Source organism: Amblyomma maculatum, chromosome 3, assembly GCF_055883805.1.
Source record: "Amblyomma maculatum isolate TAMU_Amacu chromosome 3, ASM5588380v1, whole genome shotgun sequence".
In the NCBI taxonomy this organism is placed as follows: domain Eukaryota; kingdom Metazoa; phylum Arthropoda; class Arachnida; order Ixodida; family Ixodidae; genus Amblyomma; species Amblyomma maculatum.
The window spans coordinates 94,765,455-94,785,154 of record NC_139346.1 but is presented as its reverse complement, the minus strand read 5'-3'; the positions used below and the strand labels follow the sequence as shown (position 1 = coordinate 94,785,154).

Genomic DNA, 19,700 nt, shown 5'->3' with positions numbered 1-19,700 from the left:
CAAAAATAGAGCGGAGTCTTTACACCTGCGCGGCGTGTTGGTGCGTAATCATTGTTAGGAATTTGCTCTGGTATCGGTGATATGTTGCAGCTCGCATGAACGCACACATGAATGCACATGCGCACATGAACGCGTGAGCTGAATCGCGCTTATATGCTCACGAGCCAAGTGTAAACACATGTACTGAAGTCCGAAATCACATGCGTGGGAAACGGAGAGTTAGGCGATTCATCTCCGTGCCGAGCATGTACAAACTCAGGCAGCATCATGCGGAGAAACCCGAACAGTTTCCACTAGCAGTGCAAGTCTGTTTATAACATCAAAAAGCTGAGAAATTATGTGCTGACCTCGAGATGCACGTTGTAGGTGATGTTGCCGCTCACCTGTGACACACACTTTGGTTACACAGAAACATTACTGTCTTGTATGACTTCTAGACTTTACACACAAGAAAGCAGTCATATTCCCCTTTTCTAATATTTACACAGCGAAAATGTCCTTCAAGGTTGCCCATTTTTCAAAAAGCGTACTTCAGCCGCTACACAGCGAAATGAGGCGCCTCAGCCGTACGCCTCCCGCTGTATGAAATTCCCGCCGAAGAGGGCGCTGATCGCTTGCTCTTGAGTCGCCACTTGGTGCAGGTTTGGATCCCCATAGGACCATTTTAAGACATCCCAAGCACCGGCCACTGAAGAGTTGCTCCGTATTCAAGGTTTCTCCTTTGTTAGTAAAGAACACGCGAGGCCCACTCCTATGGGCCAGATAAATGGAGACGACAAGTGGATAGTCGTGAGGGCGCTCTTAATGTTTTTTCGATCTTTTTGTTTCGGAAGGGAGAGGACATTTTTTTTTTTATTTCGCCTCCTCGCCGACCACCGCATCGCACCTTTATAACGACTTGATTGGTGTCCGAAGCTCGTGCGGTTTTCTTGGCCGTTACTCTGCCTGTCTTTTGGCCTACGCCTAGACCAAAGACCTGCGCTCCATTCCTGCCAACGACGGGCTCTCACGGGGTACGGCTGGCGCGCCCCAGAGAGTGCGGGCAATACGGCTCAGTAAATTCGGCTTACAAAGGCGGAACTAGCGAATAAAGGCGCAAGACAAGACAGAGGAGGCACACACACAGCATAGCTGAACTTAAAATTGATCTATTCCAAAGAATAAGCGGTGTCCGTGCTGAACTTGGTGTACAGTCTTCTGACTGCTGGGGCCTGTCTCGTCTGCCTGACTGACAGCGCTTTCAGGCGTGGACGTTAGTTATACGTTGGGGGATTGATTAGAGATAGTTTTTGAAGCCGAAAATAGGGTCCATGTTCCCATAGGTCTTGGACAATCACTCTAGCCTCCCCAGAGGAGAAAGGGGGGGGGGGGGGGGTGGAATCCTAGTTCGCCGGTCTGCCGGCCTAAAGCTCGGCCTTGGAATCTTTTGGCAGAAATGCAGTAAGCGTGATACTGGTGGTGGGCCTGTGACTGCAACAATTTGGGATCCCCTGAAACTAAAACTAATGCCCAAAAATATTCTAGGAGCAGCTAAAACGTATAAATCTATGATATGCGTCCTTTTCGCAGGGGGTGCATTCTCTGCAAATCCTCGGATCTACAATGTGTGTCGGGCTTGATTCGATGCACATCGTTTGCCTCACTACCAGAGAAACAATTCATTTCTGCTTGTTGAAAAGGTATTATAGCGGCGTAGATTAACCTCCCCAGGAAATAATTGCGGTATTCAACAACGCTGGCGTGGGCATCATATCACTCTTCCGATGCAGTAGATATGCTAATGGCTTTCGGGTGCTGGCAGAATCCATGATTGCAACATTTGCATGGGCTAATTGTCCACAAGAGGCTAAGGTATAACTCATTGTGTACCGCGTCGACCCAATTCAACTTCGCCCTTTGCAATGCATAAAATGCTGGCGCTCCGAAATTGCAGTAAGGCACACATATCAGATACACGATGGTGACTTTGCGGAGACAATACTTCCTTGGACATTTGTATGTCTGTTATGGAATTTGCACACTATGTCGTGGCGACCACCCGCTGATCATGCTCCCTGCCTGAAACGCTCAGGTGAACAAATTATCCAGGGCATCATCCAGTAGAAGAGGTGCTCTAGATCAGATGCCCGTGAGCAGCTAGATCGAAAGCAGCATTCATATGCAGGCTTTAATTTCAAGAACAAAACGCTCGAGTGTAGAAACAGGTATAAAAAAGTATTTTGCATCAGCTGTGGAGAAAGCACTTGAGCTGTGTTCAGATTTTCGCGTTACTATCACAACGCTGACGCCGGTTTTTCTACCACACGGGGCCCTTAAAGCTATCGCGTTAAAGAGGTTTTGGTTTGAATATTATTTGCCTAACTCGTCTAACGTCAAACTTAGTGAAAACTATTGAACATATAGTTCATGCAAGTCTCAAGGGCCATACTAGCACTCTAAATACTAGTTAATTAATCTAGACGTTGTAGCGTCTAGATGGACGCCTGCTCACAGGAATGAAGATTCTAGGCCATTGGCCGTGGCGATTTCCGGCGATGAAGGCCTCGCAGGCACTGCTCCACATCTTGAGAACCACTGGCCTGCATGATACGCCATGATTTTGCCGCACACTACACTGACTTCATATTCCAGTAACTTCCCTTATTATTCACCTTTTTGCCTCCTCAAGCCTTTCCCCCATGCAGGATAGCAAACCGGTTTATTCTTCTGGTTAACCTCCCTGCCTTTCCTCCTCCTCCTCCTGAATACCTTTTTTGATGCACAGATTGGGTTTCGTCAAGGGGGATTGATTCGCACAGCTTATACAGATTTGAAAAACAGAATGAGGGTTGCAATGAAGAAGAGGTCTCGTCATTGGTCACTCTGGATATCGCCAAATAATAAGACAGTGTAGAACGCTCTATACTGTTGAATAAAATAGAAAACAATAGGCCACCTGTTTGCATTTTCTCACTTTTAAAACAATTTTTCAAGAATAAAGCCTAAATCTGAAACTCTGCAAAAGGGTGCGTTTTCTCTTCAAGAGCAAAGTAACTTAGTGCCGTCACTGAAATCGACACACCTTCCTCGAAATGCGCGATTTTCATGCCACGAGGTAACACAGCTGGCTCGTCTGAATAGTTCACAGTCCACAGCAAGATGTAGCCTGTGGTCCCTGAAACTATGCAACGGGCCACCAAAACACTCTTCTTTGCATAGTTAAGTTTTGTAGGATCCGTTATGGCGTCGAAATCCTCGCATAAACTTGCAGTTCAAACAACTTGGATGAATTCTCTAGGCTTCGCAATGAGAATTGTATATTTAGACATAAAAAACGCACCCAAACCAGCGACGAAACTTCTACAAGAGCTGGACTCAATGTAGCATTAAGTGAAATACTAGCTTCTCGAAGGGGAAGAATGGAGCCCACGAGACGGTAAGCGTCGCTGTCTTTGGGGTGGCGGCGTCAGGCTGCGGTCGGAAGCAGGCAAGTCATTTCGAATCTGAGCCAGGTGGTAGGTATCCAAAGTCGATGTAGATGGCGGATCAAATTCAGTTTTGAGACGATCAGAAGCGTACGTTAGAAAGCGGGAGATGGTCTTGTGGCAGCAGGCCCCGTTTACGGCAGTACCGGGAGATATGTCCGGTAATGTCACGGACAATAATACACGGGTTGAGGGCGCCACCGGTCACAGTAAAAGTGGGTAAAAACTTGCTCTGAGTGTGTGGGTCCTGCTTTGCTGACGACCACCCCGCTTGTGTAGGCGGATCTTCGTCCCGCACCTGGCTGGGAAGAGATTAAACCGTCATGCTGTCGCGGTCTTCAAAGTTTGGTGCCTTTAGAGCCGAAGCCCAGGAAGTTGATGGGGTCGCGGGTTTTCTATGCAGCGCGCAACCGTCATATTGGTGTTTATCCCGGAACGCAGGATATTTGTTACGCAGAAATTATTCCCGCATCCCGGGTATCAGTTCAGCCATCGAGTCCGGAGTACTGAAATCAACGCTCGCGACGGATGCGAAGTTGGCCAGTCGGCCAAATTTAGGTGTGATGCGGAGCAACCTGGAGGATTCAAAAGTGCGGCAGTGCCTGATGACGTCTGCAGTAGAGTTCGAATTAGCTTTGCCAATAAGGAACGTTTACACGTCTTCAGCGATCCCTTTGAGCAAGTGTCGCACTTTGTTTTTCTCGGAAATCCGTGGGTTTGCAACTTTGCACAACTTCACAATGTCCTCGATATATGTGGCGGATGTCTAGCCAGGTACCTGGGCTCGCTGCAGCAACGTTTGTTCTGCGCATTTTCTACGCGGATCTGTCTCCAAAGCACTTCTTGATTTATTTCGTGAAACGATCCCAGCTGGTAGGTGAATCTTCATGATTGTCAAACCAACTTAGTGCAGCGCCTTCCAAGAGCATTACATTCGCTAGTTTCACAGTCGAATCCCGACGACTGTACCAGCTCGCTCGTTCGTATTTGATTAGCCATTCGTTGACATTATTATCAGGTTTCCCACTAAAGGCGCGTCTCGTGATAATGCTGCCAGTTGCTCACCGCAGGTGGTGCTCAGACAGCGTCACCGCCTTGAGTCATATTGACTGGTAGGGGCGGCAAGCCAACGAGACGCCGGCTTCGTCGAAGGCCACGAAGACCCGTGTTGAGTTACCCCGCAAGCTCCATCACAACTGTTACGCACTCAGTACGTAACCGGAGCGATTATTTTTAGTCGTTGTCGTTATCCTAATAAAAATGGCGCATACGCACAAGAGGGATTGACCACGACTTGTATTTTTATTCGAGGGACTGCGAGTTTCCCAGGCACGCCAGTTTCTGCTTCTTCTTTCACTCTCAATATTCTTCTGATGACGCTTCAAACCACGTGACGAAATGACAACAACGCTTGTTAGACGTAGGCGTACACATGCTGCACACAATCCAGTTTGGCAAAAAAACATTCAATTCTAAATAGGAATCTAATGGTGTTGTCAGACCGTTACGCCTCTTGTATTTTTCTTCGTCGGAATACACCAGTTCTAAGTCCAGAAGTGTTGCGTGCACCCTTTCTGTGTTATTCTGCGTCTGTCTTCCTTGTTTCGACTTTTTTAAGGAATATGAACAAACTCGGATAGCAATTCACGTTCTTGGCGAAAATCGGCACACGCTACAAAGCTACACCTGGGCCCTGGCGAGACGCAATGGCAGCGCCGCTGACTGCTTGCCTTCACCGGCTTGCCGGTAAGTTAGCCTTCAAGTTGACCCAGCCTTTCCAATCACAAATGCAAGGCCCCAGTGCCAAACTCAAATGTTCCTCCTCCGCATAACAAGTGGCGCAAACCAAGCGCTGTACCTTGCATTTACGTGGTCGCAGGAAATACATATGGGCAGCCGTTCGTCCGAGTTGCTGAACTTCACCGCAATGTCCACTTCTGAGTTGTTTACATCATACGCCGTGCAGTTTCATTAAGACTCTTTAGGTGAGTTCATTAACCACCCGTCCCGGCCGCGTAATTCCGTCTCCTCAACGGTAGAGTCCCGCAACTTCTTTCTCCTCACTGGTTACCTCTGAGCGGGTTAAACGGCGATAGTTACCGAAAGGTGTCTCTGAATGCAGCCTAAAGGTAACATACACTTACTGAAGGCAGGAAATGATTACGGTGAAAGTAATCGATTGGTATTACCATTGTCATTAAATCACCTCATGCCTCTGTGCAAGGCTGGTTTTGCGGCTAATAAGAAATAAAAGCACTATATATTGTAACCTAAAGGGTAGCACTCCCCAGGAATGAGCTTGGTAGCTTATTGTAATGTTGCGTAAAAAAAACGAAAAAATAAGAAGTTTCTATTACAGGATTCGAACAGATGTTTTAATCGCCTATTGCTGAGGTAAGCACTGTCAATCTATTGCGCCACTGAAGCAACGAGTACGACACGCTTTAAACCCGCCATTATTTATTTTTACACTATTTTCGCTATCTGTCACCAGGTGACGCCTGCTCAGAGGACCCTGCCGTTGAAGAAACGGAATCACGCGTCCCGGCCCATGCATCATATCAGAATGGTGCATCCGCTACCCATCTTCCTACTACAGCCTCTCATCTTACCCTTACTCCTCGCTCTTTATGTTCTTGCAGGTGGTGATATTGTTACCGGGCGTTCCTGAGCGGCAGTGGTTACACTCCAACGTCACGAACACCACCGGAAGATCAGTGCACACGCCAACACACTAGCTCCAACTTCAGCGTCGTCGTCGTCGTTCGCCACAGCGGCCAAAAAGTTAGTTGGGGGTTTAACTCTGGTTAACCCTAGTTGAATTGCGATAGCAATGGCGGAAACTTCTTTTGCCTGCTACATTGTTCCCTTCTAACATCTTATCAGTGTAAGGTGCTACATTATTGGGGATACTTAAGCTAATTCTTTAAGAGCATGACACGAGAGCGTAAGCTACCATCTCACATATAAATCTTAACAATCTCTGCCGCCCAGGTAGGTGCTGGCAGCGGAAAAAGCGCATCTTCTACAGTGTTTGTGGACCCCTTGCGATATTCAACAGTGAAATTGTAGCAAAGTAGTCGTGCCCTCCAGCGTGCGATTCGAAGTGGGCGTCTTCCATGTCCTTGGGACGACAGCAAGGACACCAGTGCTTGGTGGTCTGTTCGAATTGTGAAATTGCGACCCCAAAGGTATGTGTGCCATCGCTCACACGCCCAAATAAATGCTAGTGCTTCGCGTTTAACGATTGAATATTTCCTCTCCGCAGGCGATAGTGTACGAGATAAGGCGACTGTGCGGAGCCCATGGCCTTTTTATTGCTGCAGAACTGCTCTCAGCCCACAATCGGAAGCGTCGGTCGACGCGATTACTGGCGGTGACGGATCGAACATCTGGAGGACTGTACTCCCGACTCGAGAATAGCATTTCCTTAACCCTCCTGAAATTGCTGTCTGCTTCAGCTGGCCAGATGAACGGTTCATTCTGGCGAAGCAAGATTCTCATAGGCTCGGCCACTTGTGCCAAATGGGTAACAAACATTGAGCAGTATTCTAAAGACCCAGGAACGAACGCAGGGCTGCAACATCCGTTGGCACTCTTGTGTTAACCATGGAATTTAATTTTTTTGGAAGTGGCGAGATACCTGATGCCCTAGAAACGTAAGGTCTAGAACATCAAAGAGGCATTTGTTGTTCAGTTTCAGGCCTGCATTCTTGATAATTTGCAACACGGTCTTGTAGTTTGAAAGGTGCTCTTCTGCGGTCTTGTCAAAAATGATCACATCCTCAATGTAGAACAACGCTCCTGGGCATAGGTCGAGCATTGTCGCCCGCTGGGGCCGAAGCCAACCCGAAGCAAAATCTTTTAAAGCGGAAAAGACCTTCACGAGTGATAAATGCTGTCAGATCCCTGCTCTTAGGGTGCAACGAATATGATGGTAACCGGAAGCAAAGTAATGTTTTGTGAAGTATGCAGTACCTACCAAAGCGTGAAGTAGCTCCTCTGTATGCGGCAGTGGGAAAATGTCGGGAAAAATAACTTTGTTTGGCTCTCGAAGGTCTACACATGTCGTGATGCTAGCATCTTTCTTGTCAACAAAAACAATTGGGGTACCAATTCAGAAGCATCGATGCGCTCGATGATGTCAAGGCTTAGTAACCCCTGAGGCTTCTTTCATACTAGTGATCGGAGAGAATATGGCAGACGGCGATGCTTGGAAGCTACAGGCTGCTCGCCTTGCCGCATCTTGGTGCGATGGATAAACCCCTTATCAAGACCCAACTTGGGACTGAAAAGCGAACTGAACTCAAGTGCTAAGGCTGGCGGAAGATCTTTGTTGCGAGGCTGCTCGCTTGACGGTGTGGAAATTGAACGGGACAGCGGGTCATTGACAGTCGGCAGTGGAGAAACGGGTGTGTGCAAGCATTTAAGAGCATTTAAGAGCAGAACCCTCAATGCGAAGATCCAAGGCTTGAATGGCATCAAGACCGATCAAAGAAGTTCCTCAGTGAACAACATAAAAACGCAGTGACGCTGTGCAGCCTTTAAACTGAACATCTGCCTGGAAACAACCTAGCACGGAAATTGGCCGTTGAGGGTAGTCAGAGTGACATGCGGAGCAGGCAGGAGTGGAACGCTCTGAAAATATCGACTGAATTCTTCCTCCGACAAGAATGAAACAGTCGACCCTGAATCGACATGAAATGTCAATGTGACATTCGCGACTTGCACTTGGGTATGAATTCCGCTACGGGCGGAACGCTGCAAAGTCAAAACTTGCTCAGCACTGCTAGATGACGAAACATCCTGAAATTAAACTTCACGGACTCGGCCTCGCATTTGAGTTCATTTGCGGTTGCATACTTTTTGAAAGGCCCTTGAGGCCGCAAAATGAACAAGTCTTGCCATGCGCTGGGCACTGCGGCGCTGATGCGAAGTGGTCCTGCGAGCCACATCTGAAAAAACTTGTTGAACTGGAGCAGCTACCATAGAGAAAGAATTGCAGCTACTCCGTTTTCGGTTCCGCTCAGGGAGGGCGGTTCCGCTACGGCGCACGTGAGCCGCCCGCGCCCCTTGTTAACTTCTGCTGAATGGAGGCTGCTGGCTGCGCATTTCTTTTTTGCCAAAGATACGAGGATGGTTTACGACGCTGCAGCGATGAAATTGCCTTGACCGAAGCAAAAAGCTCCTTTAGTTCTTTCTCTGCTTGCTCAAACTGAAGTGCAAATCGAGCTGAATCCTCGATTGACAGTGTGGAACCCTCGAGCAACAACCGCTCACTACACGGTTGGAAGCTACGCCGGCAACGAATTGATACCACAGAGCATCATCTTGCAAGCAAACGAACAATGTGACGCTAGCTTGCGTAGGCCGACAACAAAGTCATGAACGGACTCGCTTGTTTTGGCTAAGGCGGTGAAAACGATGACGCTCGACGATAACGTTGCACGACGTTGAAAACTGGTGCCGTAATGCGGCAAGTACAGAGCCGTATTCGTCTGGAGCGGCCACGGCAGACTTGTCATCGGCGAGGGCTGCAGAACTTGGCGCTGACGGTACTGCGGCGCTGGTCCCTGCATGTAACGTCTGATAAGCACGCTCGCCCTCCGCCCCCAAGCAATGCAAAAGAATAGCCTTGCGTTGCTCTGGCTTGATTGCGGCGGCTCCGTATGCCACTAAGTACACGTTAAGCATCCGCTTTCACTGCTCCCATGGCAATGACGGACGGCCAGGCGTCGGAAGAAAAAACGGGCGCAAGCTCGATGAAGTTCATGGCGGCGGTCCCGAATGGTGCAGCAGCGTTGGGGGTAGGTTCACAGCATCCTCGTCGTCAGCGGTGTTTTCGAAGGTGGAAGTGGACTCCAGCTGTCCCGAACGAACACAATTCGTTTATTCACATACACTCACATATATATAACGAACAACAGAAGCGCCCCTGGGGAATAAAGAATTCAAAACGAAAACGAAACTAAATACAAAAGTATGCAAAACTTGCATCGAGCTAAGATGAAAAACGCCCATTTATTGGTCAATAAAGCAAATTTCGGAATTATTTCCTGTAACCATCACAGTTCACGCCATTCTTCCTTCTGCCATTACCACTGTGAACACATTCTACGCTTCAAAAATCTGCTCATTGGGTAGCATAAGGAAATTCCATCGAATGAGAAGTGGAGTAAAGACGCTTTGCTTAAACTGAACTACTCTTCCTTTCGGCGTTTACAGTTACTGCACATTGCCAATATTGCTATGAAAAAAAAAAATGTGCAGGCTCTGGCTGTGTTAGCTATACAAGAACAAAAATGCGTGTGGAAGTCAATAGAAGTAAATCAAGAATTGCAAGAAGTGCCCATTGCTGGTTGTTTACAGAAGCAAAAAAAAATGCAAACGTGTAAATGAACAAGAAAAAAATTGAAAGTGATACATGTATTGTCAGGTCCGTGCACTGTGGGTTCATGTTAGGTATTAGGTACGCACTTTGTACATGACAACAGCTTTGCCAGGGAACTGCCCAACTAAATGCTAAACATACCAAAGATGATAAATAAAAGCACACAGAAGCTAACTTACATTTACTTTCCCTATGCTGATTTATATAGCAGCAGTATCCCAATTTTGCAAAGTTGAAGAATTGAATTGTAGTGTGAATGAACTAAAATGCAGTTTATCTATGTAAAAATCCAAAGGGAGCAGCAGACTTCAGCAGCAAAACAAATGTGCAGGCAAAAATAACTAGCAAAGAGCCTCGTAAAGGTCCTATTAAAATGGTGCTGCTGAGACAGCATGCCAGTCAATAAAGGTTATCTATACTTTTGGAGACCAAATATCATCACCTGGAAAGCACGCAAAAAAGACGTGTTTATCAACAGTGCAAGCTCATTATATCCCGATTCTCACATAGCCTAAGTCAACCATGACGTCCTCCTAGTCTGCAGATATGAGATCCCGGTACTTTGAAGCTATAGGCTACATCTATGCTGCAAGTAATGTCTACTACCTGCTAGCATATCTAGACAATAAACTGCCTGCCACAACCAGACCTGACGCATATCAGTGAATATGCATTATCATAAGCTCGCTGAAATCAGTTTTGCAGACTCAGTAGTTTAAAATAGCCATTTAACTATTGTTACTCAATATTATGCAACCAGATACAGAGCCAGTGCTTGCCCTATGTGCCACTATGTAGTGCTTGTAAGAGTAGCAAATATCCACAGAAATGACGTTCTAAGTGAATATAGACGGTATTTCTGTTTATAGCATACAATATATGCGACAGCCAGGGGTTTTCGCACTTTTTATGCAAAGCAGAGATATTAGCTAGGACTACAGAAATAACTCAGGCATTCTGAAACTCAAAGACAGAAGCCTGAAACTTTCAATAACAGTTTTAGCACTGAAACCAACAATAAAACTTCACATTCATTTTGTGTTGCTGATACAACAAGAAACCATGTATTTTAAAGATTTGTACAAATGTTATCTCCGAATTCAGCCTTTCTTTCACCGGTGTACGTCATTATTTTGAATGCAGTTTCAGACCCTGCATAAGGCTGTTACTAGACCTGATATTCAAGGAAGTATATTTGGAAAAGTCACTACGATTACTATTATGCTAGAGCTACTTAGTGCAACCATACATAAAAATGTGCCAAAATCTCCATGCCATTTTGCTTGCCCTTTAGCAGCCATCTGCTAGTCGGAGCCACATTTTCGAAAGGGATTTGAACTGGCGACATATGTATCTCCAATTACATGCCGGCAACTATAATAGTGAAATATGTTTAACACTTGTGGCATCCATCGAGAAGTGAGAAAAACAATGCACCTTCCCTTTAAAAGAAACCAATTTTCGCTTCCGCAAGGTACACTTTGCCAGTCTCATTGGTAAACCGCCAAGCATGACCATGCCAAACTGCTCCCGCACATCTTATTCTGTTTAAACAAAGTGCAACCCTGGCTAATTTTTAAGGCACATTTTTAGGTTTCTACTTAAAGTATAAAGTTTTTCTTGCCATCAGACTAATAAACATACCCGATGCAATAATGCACGGAAAGAAAGGGACGTCTGGTCTCTTTTAAATGTCGTCAGCTATCAGGCTGCGCCTGAAATGCCATAAAAATAGCTGTTATTAGCATTCTACCGTAGGCAGTTGGAGGTAGCAGGGAAGTCGTGCCTTCCTATCTGCAGATTGCATGGCAGATATCGTGCAAAATACCACTTTTGAGTAGAGACTGATGCTCATCAGTATTAGAAGGACTCGAAATATTGTTAAACAGGCTAACCTCTCTCCTCAGCAGCAGAACGTCCTGCTGTTCCCCAAACCACGCGAAGAATTAGAGCAACATGCCCAAGAAATTTTATTGCCTCGATGCTAGTAGAAGTGAATTCCATACACAATATTGTCACCAGTTTTTCTGGAACGCACTCGATCCTGGTGTCAGCCAGCGTTACATCTCATTCCCACCGCGAGAAGCAATCCGCCATGGGTTGGTGCACACCTGAAAGAACAGCAAGGCCGAAGTCGCGTGAATCACACCTTGGCGGTTCACACTGCTAGAGGGGTATGATGTAAAGGCGGCTTTGCACAGACATGCGGCAACGGTATCACGAATAGTCGCGAAATGGCCTTAGGACGGTAACATTGGCGCTTACCTACAAGTGAAGTAGACGAGGAATATTTCTTCTGTTGCCCACGGCCACGACACTCTCGGCAGCTTTAATAAGATTACACACACAAAAGGACGCAACGGTTCGCCATCCCGCCACAAAACTTTGAGGTTTCCGCACACTTGAACATCACTTTGCCTAACAGAGGGCATTTAAATTTCATACTAATAACAGAAACAGTTGCACCGGTATCAGCGAGAGCTGATGTGGATATGCCAATAACGACCACACAAAGTTTGTTTTAGAGCGTTGATACGGGAGGAAGAATATCAGAACAGATCTAAATTGTAGCGACCTCACCTTCATCAGTCGCGCTGGTTAGTTTTCCGTACGAGGTGATGAGGACCGGCGACGAGGTGATAAAGACAGCCGCGTGTGAAGCACGGGAGGAGTGACACTCTGATCCGACGCCGGGGACGACTTACGAAGGGTGGTGTACCGAAGTTCTGTTGGAGGAGACGACTGCGCAGTCATAGTAGATACACCCTGGTAAGCCGGTTGCACTGAGAATATTGGTAGCCCAGATCTGTAAGATCGACGGCGATTGAAGAATCTTGCGATGTGGCCTCGATTCCCGCAGCGGAGGCAAACCAAAGGCGAGCGATCAACGTTCCGTGTCTGGTATCATTAATCGAAATTCTCCAGTGTTCGGCAATGTCGCACGACATCGACGACGGAGTTCAGGCTTTCCTTGCTTATAAGGAATGTATATATGTCCTTAGGCGAGGCGACCTTGCAGAGCTTCACTACTGCCTCAATATACTCTGTACGCTGCGCATCTCACTGCGAAGTTCAGCCCAATGAGCCAATGTCTGCTCAGCCCTCTTCTTTTTCGAACTAACCAAAGCGCTTTGTTAGTTCGTTCACGAAGCAAGGGCAGGATGTCAAGGTATTCTCGGGATTTTTATACCATGTGAGGGCCGTATGCGTGAGCATGAAAATGACATTCGCCAGCTGGTCATTATTGCCCCACTTGTTATAGCGGCTCACTTGTTAGTGGGCGAGCTACTCTTTGACGTCATCACCAGCTGCTCCCGCGAAAGATCGGGGCTCTCATTAATGGGGCCAGGAACTGCTGGGTGTAGGCCTAAGTGTGGGATCTCCGTGGGCACGTGAGGTCGTAGGCCGGCAAGACGTCGACTGCGACGAAGCTCGGGTTGATCCGTTGTTAATTGGGGTATACCCAGCAAACCTTCACCAAGTTGTTACGGCGTAAACCTTTCTCTCAGGACGGGGTGACGCCAGGCTTGCGAAGTGAGATCTTGACCACGTACAGCAGCGGCACTCCCACTTCGTCTTCTTCTTCTGCCTTGATATTTGGCACATACCCACTAAGGGGGATTGGCCAGGGTTCAGTGTGGACTGCCAAATGTCCTACACAAACTGGAGGAAGAAATTGGCTATTTCAGAGGCGTTACCGGAGCGAAGAGGGGTAGTTTCAGCGTGCTGCATCAGAGGGGAAATGGCGGTGACAGCCCAAAGGTGGCTGTCTGACGTGAAAGGAAGAGGGCCGAACAAGTCAGTGGTGACCATGCCAAAAGGGGCAGATGGGCAAGGTAGAAATTGCAGAAGGTCAGCATGAAGGGATGTTGTCCGCTTTTGATGCTGGCAAGAGGGACAGGATGAAATGTATTTGGCGACGCTGGCAGAAAGTCCAAGCCAGAAGTAGCGGCACTTGAAACATTCGTAAGTTCTGTGATGGCCTAAATGACCAGCAGTGGCGCCGTCATGGTAAGCCTCCAAAATTTCAGGACGAAGGGAGTGAGGTACAACAGGTAGAAGTCGCGGTAGAATGTTCCATGTTGAAATCAGAACCAACGAAGCTGACGGCGCAAGCGACTGTTTGGTACCGCTGATTCGCCACTGAGAGGAGCAATGATGGTGCAGCAGTAGGAGTCAGCTGGAAGGGTAAATCGGCGTTGATCTCGAGTGGAGCCAAAGCGATGGGCGCAACATTCAGGTGGGCTGCATAAGGCTGACTAGGATGAGAGGAAGATGTATCACGGTTACGTCACGTGTATTTCTGACGTCACTTAACGTTGCGTGATGCGACGTAATTTAATTTCTTGGCATCACAGCTCGCAGGGGCGCCACGAACTATAGCTTTGTTCAGTCGTCACGCAGGCGTCTATGGGACGATCGCTACCAGGATCTTTTTACTACGAAATGCAGGAGCGCCTAAATTTCGCGACTTGTGTCAGCAATAAAACACTGCCATGTTCAAGTACGTCTGTACTACCTAAACTTCTGATTCGAAGAAAGGAGTTTTGTGGTGCTTCCTCCTGATAAATTACTTAATGTTTTAACAGAGATAGGAGTCGTCAGCTCCGGCGGCGATATAGTCAGCACCGGAGGAGAGACTATAGTGATAAGTTGCCTCGTCTGACAAAGAACCGTCGCCAAGAGCCACCCCTTTTTGTATAATCGGCAACTGAACCGACATGAGCATAGTAATGTGTTGGATCGACTCGCGACTTGTAAGCTGCAACTACAGATTGGTGGGATCCGTTGTCTTAAATATTTCGTGCAATTGACAACGCCAGGAAGAGAGTAGTTAAGCACTCACTTCGAAGAAGACCTTTATAGGTTGCTCCTGTTGCGGCTACGCGCCCTGCAAGTCAAAAGTATAGTTCCGCAGCTCTCCTGAACCCAGGATTTGAAGCGCAGGGCTACAAATGTACTACCTCCAGTTTAAACAAAGTCGTTAAAAGTACTCGAACATGATATATGCATCAAAATTATGTGCTTTCGCCCAGCGCCCTGGCTGAAAAAAAAAGCCCCTACGGAGCTGGTGCTTCCCCTTGAGGCCACGCCGCGAATGAATGAATGAATGAATAAATAAATAAATAAATTAATTATACGAGAGGTTACAGAGCAACATTCCATAATAGGTCTGCCAAAGCAGCCGTGGTCTTGAAGGGCAGGGCAGGCAAGCAGCGGTAACAAACCGAAATGTGAACATTAAATATGTGCTGAGATATTTTAAGCAATAACGTAAAAGAAAAAGGATTAACAGCAATGGGGAAAAAAACATCAATAACAAACAACCACATAATCTGCGCAGAAACCAATCGTGCGGATAGCACTCCTAATGCATAGCAGCACAATATTGTCATATAATGATATAGAAGCAAAAAAACGCCGATTTTCAAGAAAAAAGTAAACAGTAACATTTCCAATCGAAACAAAATGGAACAAATATATTCATATATTAGCAGAGTGCAGAACACGAAAGCACGCTAAATTACGCTATTCACTCTCTGTTCTAACACGCAAGTATCCGTGAGCTCCATGCAGGTATGTATGATATAAATTAACGTAAAAAAGGTCCGAGACTAAAGTATTAAAGGTTAATAGGGCGAAGAATTTCTCTAAATTTAAACTTCGCTTTCACGCGAAAGAAGCTTGCTGTTTTGGACAAGATGGCATGCATAGTGATTATCGGTGCTTTGATCGTGTCTGGTCCAGCAGCGAGTCCCCCGAAAACGGTATTTAGGCCGGAGGCAGCGGGCAGGAAGATATTCAACTTTATGCTTGTGTAACCAGATATGTCTGAGGATAACTGTTTCTGTGACAACGGCGCTACATTTTGAGCACCTTAATGCTTTGAAAAGGTCAATACTGAAAGGTAGTCCTAAATGATACCAAATATTTTTTGAAAATAGGTCGAAGGACGCAGTTTATTCTTTTTCCCCATACACTCGCCCCGGGACTAAACACCGTAATCCCATAATGGAGTATGCTTTAGCCTAAGGCGTGTAAAATCATTTCATGTACGAACAGTTGCATGTAATACCTGATATTGTATACGGTTCCTGGAACTGCACGAAACATTGAGAATACTTAAGCCAAATGGGAATGCTAAGTGAATGCGGCTCGCTGCGCTATCGAACTGCCTCTTTCACACAGCGTCAGGCAGCCCGAGTAGGTGAAGACTCGTTCATAGAAGGAGCTGCTATCTGCCCTTAACATGCTACGTATACAGATGTCGAACAGTGTCTTTCACAAGCGCTTAAGTTGGAAATATAATTTCATCCAGAGTTAAATGCGTCTCAAGCACGGTGACTGCTCTTAGATGACATTTATTATCTGAATAATGCACGTCACCAAGCTACTAAAATATTTATAAGTTGGAGGCATTAAAAAAACTGCGTCGAAATCTGCATTCTTCAATAAGAACACCACCGCCGTGTACGAATCCAGCTGCTTTTATGAGCAATATGTTTTGAATAAAATGTCAGAGTTGTGCGTCTAGCGTTGCCACACAGCGCCGACCTTTGACTACCTTCAGTGAGCCCCGTCAAAGCAGCCACGAAAAATGATTTCCTTTCGTAAGTGCACAAACGAAGCAAAGTCGGGCGGAGGCCGAGTACCTAGGAGAACGCTGAGTGAGCCTGTTTTATTTCATCAGTGTAAACAGCCGCGTGGTTGCCTGGTCTTTGTCGCTTGCGTTGTTTTGGTTACGATGGCATTGTTTTTCACCGAATCCTTTCCTCGTGCTGCTCTCTATGGGCGTCTCTGGAGGGCCAATACAGCTGTAACCACCATGGCCAAGAATATCACAGTGGGAATTTCTGCAGCAAACAGCTTCGACGAGTCCACGAAGTCGATGAAAGAAAACTTAACCGAATTGACTTCCATGCTTTCCTGTCGTCGACCCGGGCTCCGAATCCTCTACTTCGTGCATACGGCTCTAAAAAACGTGAAAAACCGCACTTGGTTGCGGAAGACCATCGGCGACTCGCAAATTGCGGCCTGCATCAATTCCGCCATTGTATTCTTCGTCGGCATGGCATCTGACCCGCATGAGCACCGACTCGTTGAAGAGGAGGCCGCTCGGGAAGGCGACATCGTCATATTGAACTTCACGGAGAGTTACCGTAACCTGTCCCTCAAGTTCCTTTTTGGGGCCAAGTGGGTCCTGGAAAACTGTAACCTTAACTCCAACACAACGGTCGTGAAAATGGACGACGACATTCTGGTGAACGCTTTCGCTTTGTCATCGTACGTCGATAGCCCGGCAATGCGGCACAACGGAATTCACTGCTACTTGTTCACAACTCTAGGTCCCCAAAGGACGCGAAAGTCCAAATGGTATGTCACCAAGGAAGAGTACGCACCTGACAAATACCCGGCATACTGCTCCGGCTCGGCATACGTTATGCGGCCGGCTGTGTTGTCCGTGCTCTACAAAGCTTCAACTCACGTTCCGATCTTCTGGGTGGACGATGTGTACGTCACTGGTATCTTGGCGTCGCTGACTAAAGTTGACATGGTGGACATAAGGAGGTATATTGTCTTGAGCCCAGGCGAACTTTTCGTAACGGTGGGGAATACGATGCTCTTCGTGAATACGGGCCCTCCCGGCCGTATTGGTGCTAACCTCAGCCGATTATGGCAGAGTGTTCTGCGCACTAAGAAAAACATTAACAAACGGTACAAGTGGATGGTCGAGGTAGGCCACCGAAAGACATTGCCTTGGTTGGTAGATTGGGTGGTTCACCGAAATGGCAGCGCTATATTTTAGCCTTTCCACAACGCAGTAATGTTTACGTTATTAATTTGACTTTTTCATGAAAACCTCATTCCTTCTAACGGTTAGTGTTCTAACGACGGCATGCAAAGGCCGTGGTGTGATATGCATGATGCGAGGAAGAATGTTTATTTTTATCAATTTTTCCTGTCCATGTTTCAAGGTTATGCTACGCTAATGGACCGAACGTGATGGACTTTACTGCATATCTCATGCTTCTAGAGAAATGCAGCCTTGTTTAGCCCAGTTTTGGGGTCGGTATTCATCTATTATTCAAAAATGCATTTAGAATGCCAGCATAGAGTAGCTAAGGTGATTAGTATCGATTTACCGTAAAAATAGGGCTCGTTTGCGCTGGTAAAAGCATTGCAATAAGCATTGTGCTGCAGTGGTAAAAATAAGAGGTATGCTGAATGGGACAACTAAATTTGCTCTAAATAAAATAGAACAAGAAAATAAGAATAAAACTTCACGGTAACTTTTTCACGCATCACTTCGTCATTAGAAAGAAACACGTATTGCAGAAACTAATCCCTACTACATTTTACTGCGCTCTCATGCCTTCAGTCCCCTCCAGTGACTATTATGGAGAATGAATTTTTGCACGGTAGGCAGAAGAAAATATGAAGATGACCCGTGGGGAAAGGGGGGATGAAATTTGTTTACGGCGTGTATCATTTTGCCTCTGCATACTGATTCGGTATAATTTCTTAGATCCTTTTGCGCACCCTGACAGTCGCATATGAAGTCTGGGAAGCGTTTTGCAAGAGCGCGGCTAAGTTTAGTGCAACGAGCGTGCCGAACCGGAACCAAACAGAAAATCGGAACCAAATCCAAATTTTCACCCTGAATCGGAATCAAACAGGGACCAAAATTTTTCCACAATCTTGAAACTGAACCAGAACCGCAACAAATATGTGGAACTGTAGAGATCGCCAGGCAGGGGCGACCGCGGCCTCCTCTATTTGAGGAGAAGCTGAAGAGGTGATGACGGCAGCGTCCGGCCGAGACGAAGGTCGCGAACGTTCCTAAGCTCTCGTGCCTGCGCTGCTTCCTTCTCTTCGGCACGTGCCGGATGCATGCCACGAGAGTTGCTACAGGGCTCCTCCCTTAGACGATTGGTCGAAAAAAAAAAAAGAAAAAGGAAAAGAAACTCGCAGTCTAAGCAAGAGGCACTGCTAAAAAAAAAACTATGAAGAAGGATATACACATAAGTACATGTTAAGTTCGCGTCCAAGTCGTAGTCCAAGGGACAAGCAGGTTTCAGAAATGATTGTTTAGGAGGTCGCGGCTGAGTAAAACGTAGCGGTAGAGAAAGCGGAACTGTTTGAGGAGCGTGCGACAGCACTTGAATCCTCCGCTTGTCAGAACTGAAGTTTGGTGCGCTGAGTCGCTTCCGCCTGCTGTGAAGGTCGGCTGACAAAGAATGATTTTGAAAGGGGCGGGCTAGTTGTGGTAAGTTCACCAGGGTGTCAGTGGTGCATGCGACGGCGCTGAAGGCAGGCTTTGTGCTCACAACGAACTGGCCGAATGAATGCTGCAAAGCACTGTGACGAGCCAGTTTTGGGGAGGGAACGTGACGAAGAGCTATGTACCGTCCTAAGCTTGCAGCATGAGAGGGCAAAAGTAACCGTGATGAAGACAGGGGCTGTGGGCTGCGATGTAAGTACGCACAGGTCGCATGCGGTAGGCATAAGCTGAGATGTTGTTGCTGCCTGATAGGGGCTTGGAAAAGCGGGAGGTGCACAACAAATGCAATTGTGCAAATGCACACAACAAATGCAACTAATTTACAGATGGCTATGCATTGCGATTAATATTGTATAATTTCTTATTACTTTTGTTGTTGTTCTTTGCTCTTTTTTGTAATCAACTATGCCTCTCTGCTTGGACCCAAGGGTCTGCAGTATGTAATAAATAAATAAATAAATAAATAAATAAATAAATAAATAAATAAATAAATAAATAAATAAATAAATAAATAAATAAATAAATAAATAAATAAATAAATAAATAAATAAATAAAACGAGT

General features: G+C 46.5%; 2 protein-coding genes across 2 annotated transcripts in view; both read left to right on the top strand.

Annotated features, from left to right (window-relative positions):
* LOC146195362 (beta-1,3-galactosyltransferase 5-like) overlaps positions 1 to 7,893 on the top strand; it is a 29,604-nt gene extending 21,711 nt beyond the window's left edge. The window contains exons 3-7 of the transcript XR_014706004.1: positions 5,083 to 5,210; positions 5,344 to 5,449; positions 6,107 to 6,248; positions 6,459 to 6,655; positions 6,733 to 7,893. The gene's annotated coding sequence lies outside the window, so the exon portion shown is untranslated. The remainder of the gene's footprint in view (positions 1 to 5,082; positions 5,211 to 5,343; positions 5,450 to 6,106; positions 6,249 to 6,458; positions 6,656 to 6,732) is intronic.
* Positions 7,894 to 16,293: 8,400 nt separating this feature from the next.
* Positions 16,294 to 18,821, top strand: LOC146195361 (beta-1,3-galactosyltransferase 5-like). Its single transcript, XM_084597793.1, has one exon. The coding sequence runs from the start codon at positions 16,454 to 16,456 to the stop codon at positions 17,660 to 17,662; it is 1,209 nt and encodes a 402-aa protein (XP_084453919.1). The 5' UTR covers positions 16,294 to 16,453; the 3' UTR covers positions 17,663 to 18,821.
* The last annotated feature ends 879 nt before the right edge of the window (positions 18,822 to 19,700 follow it).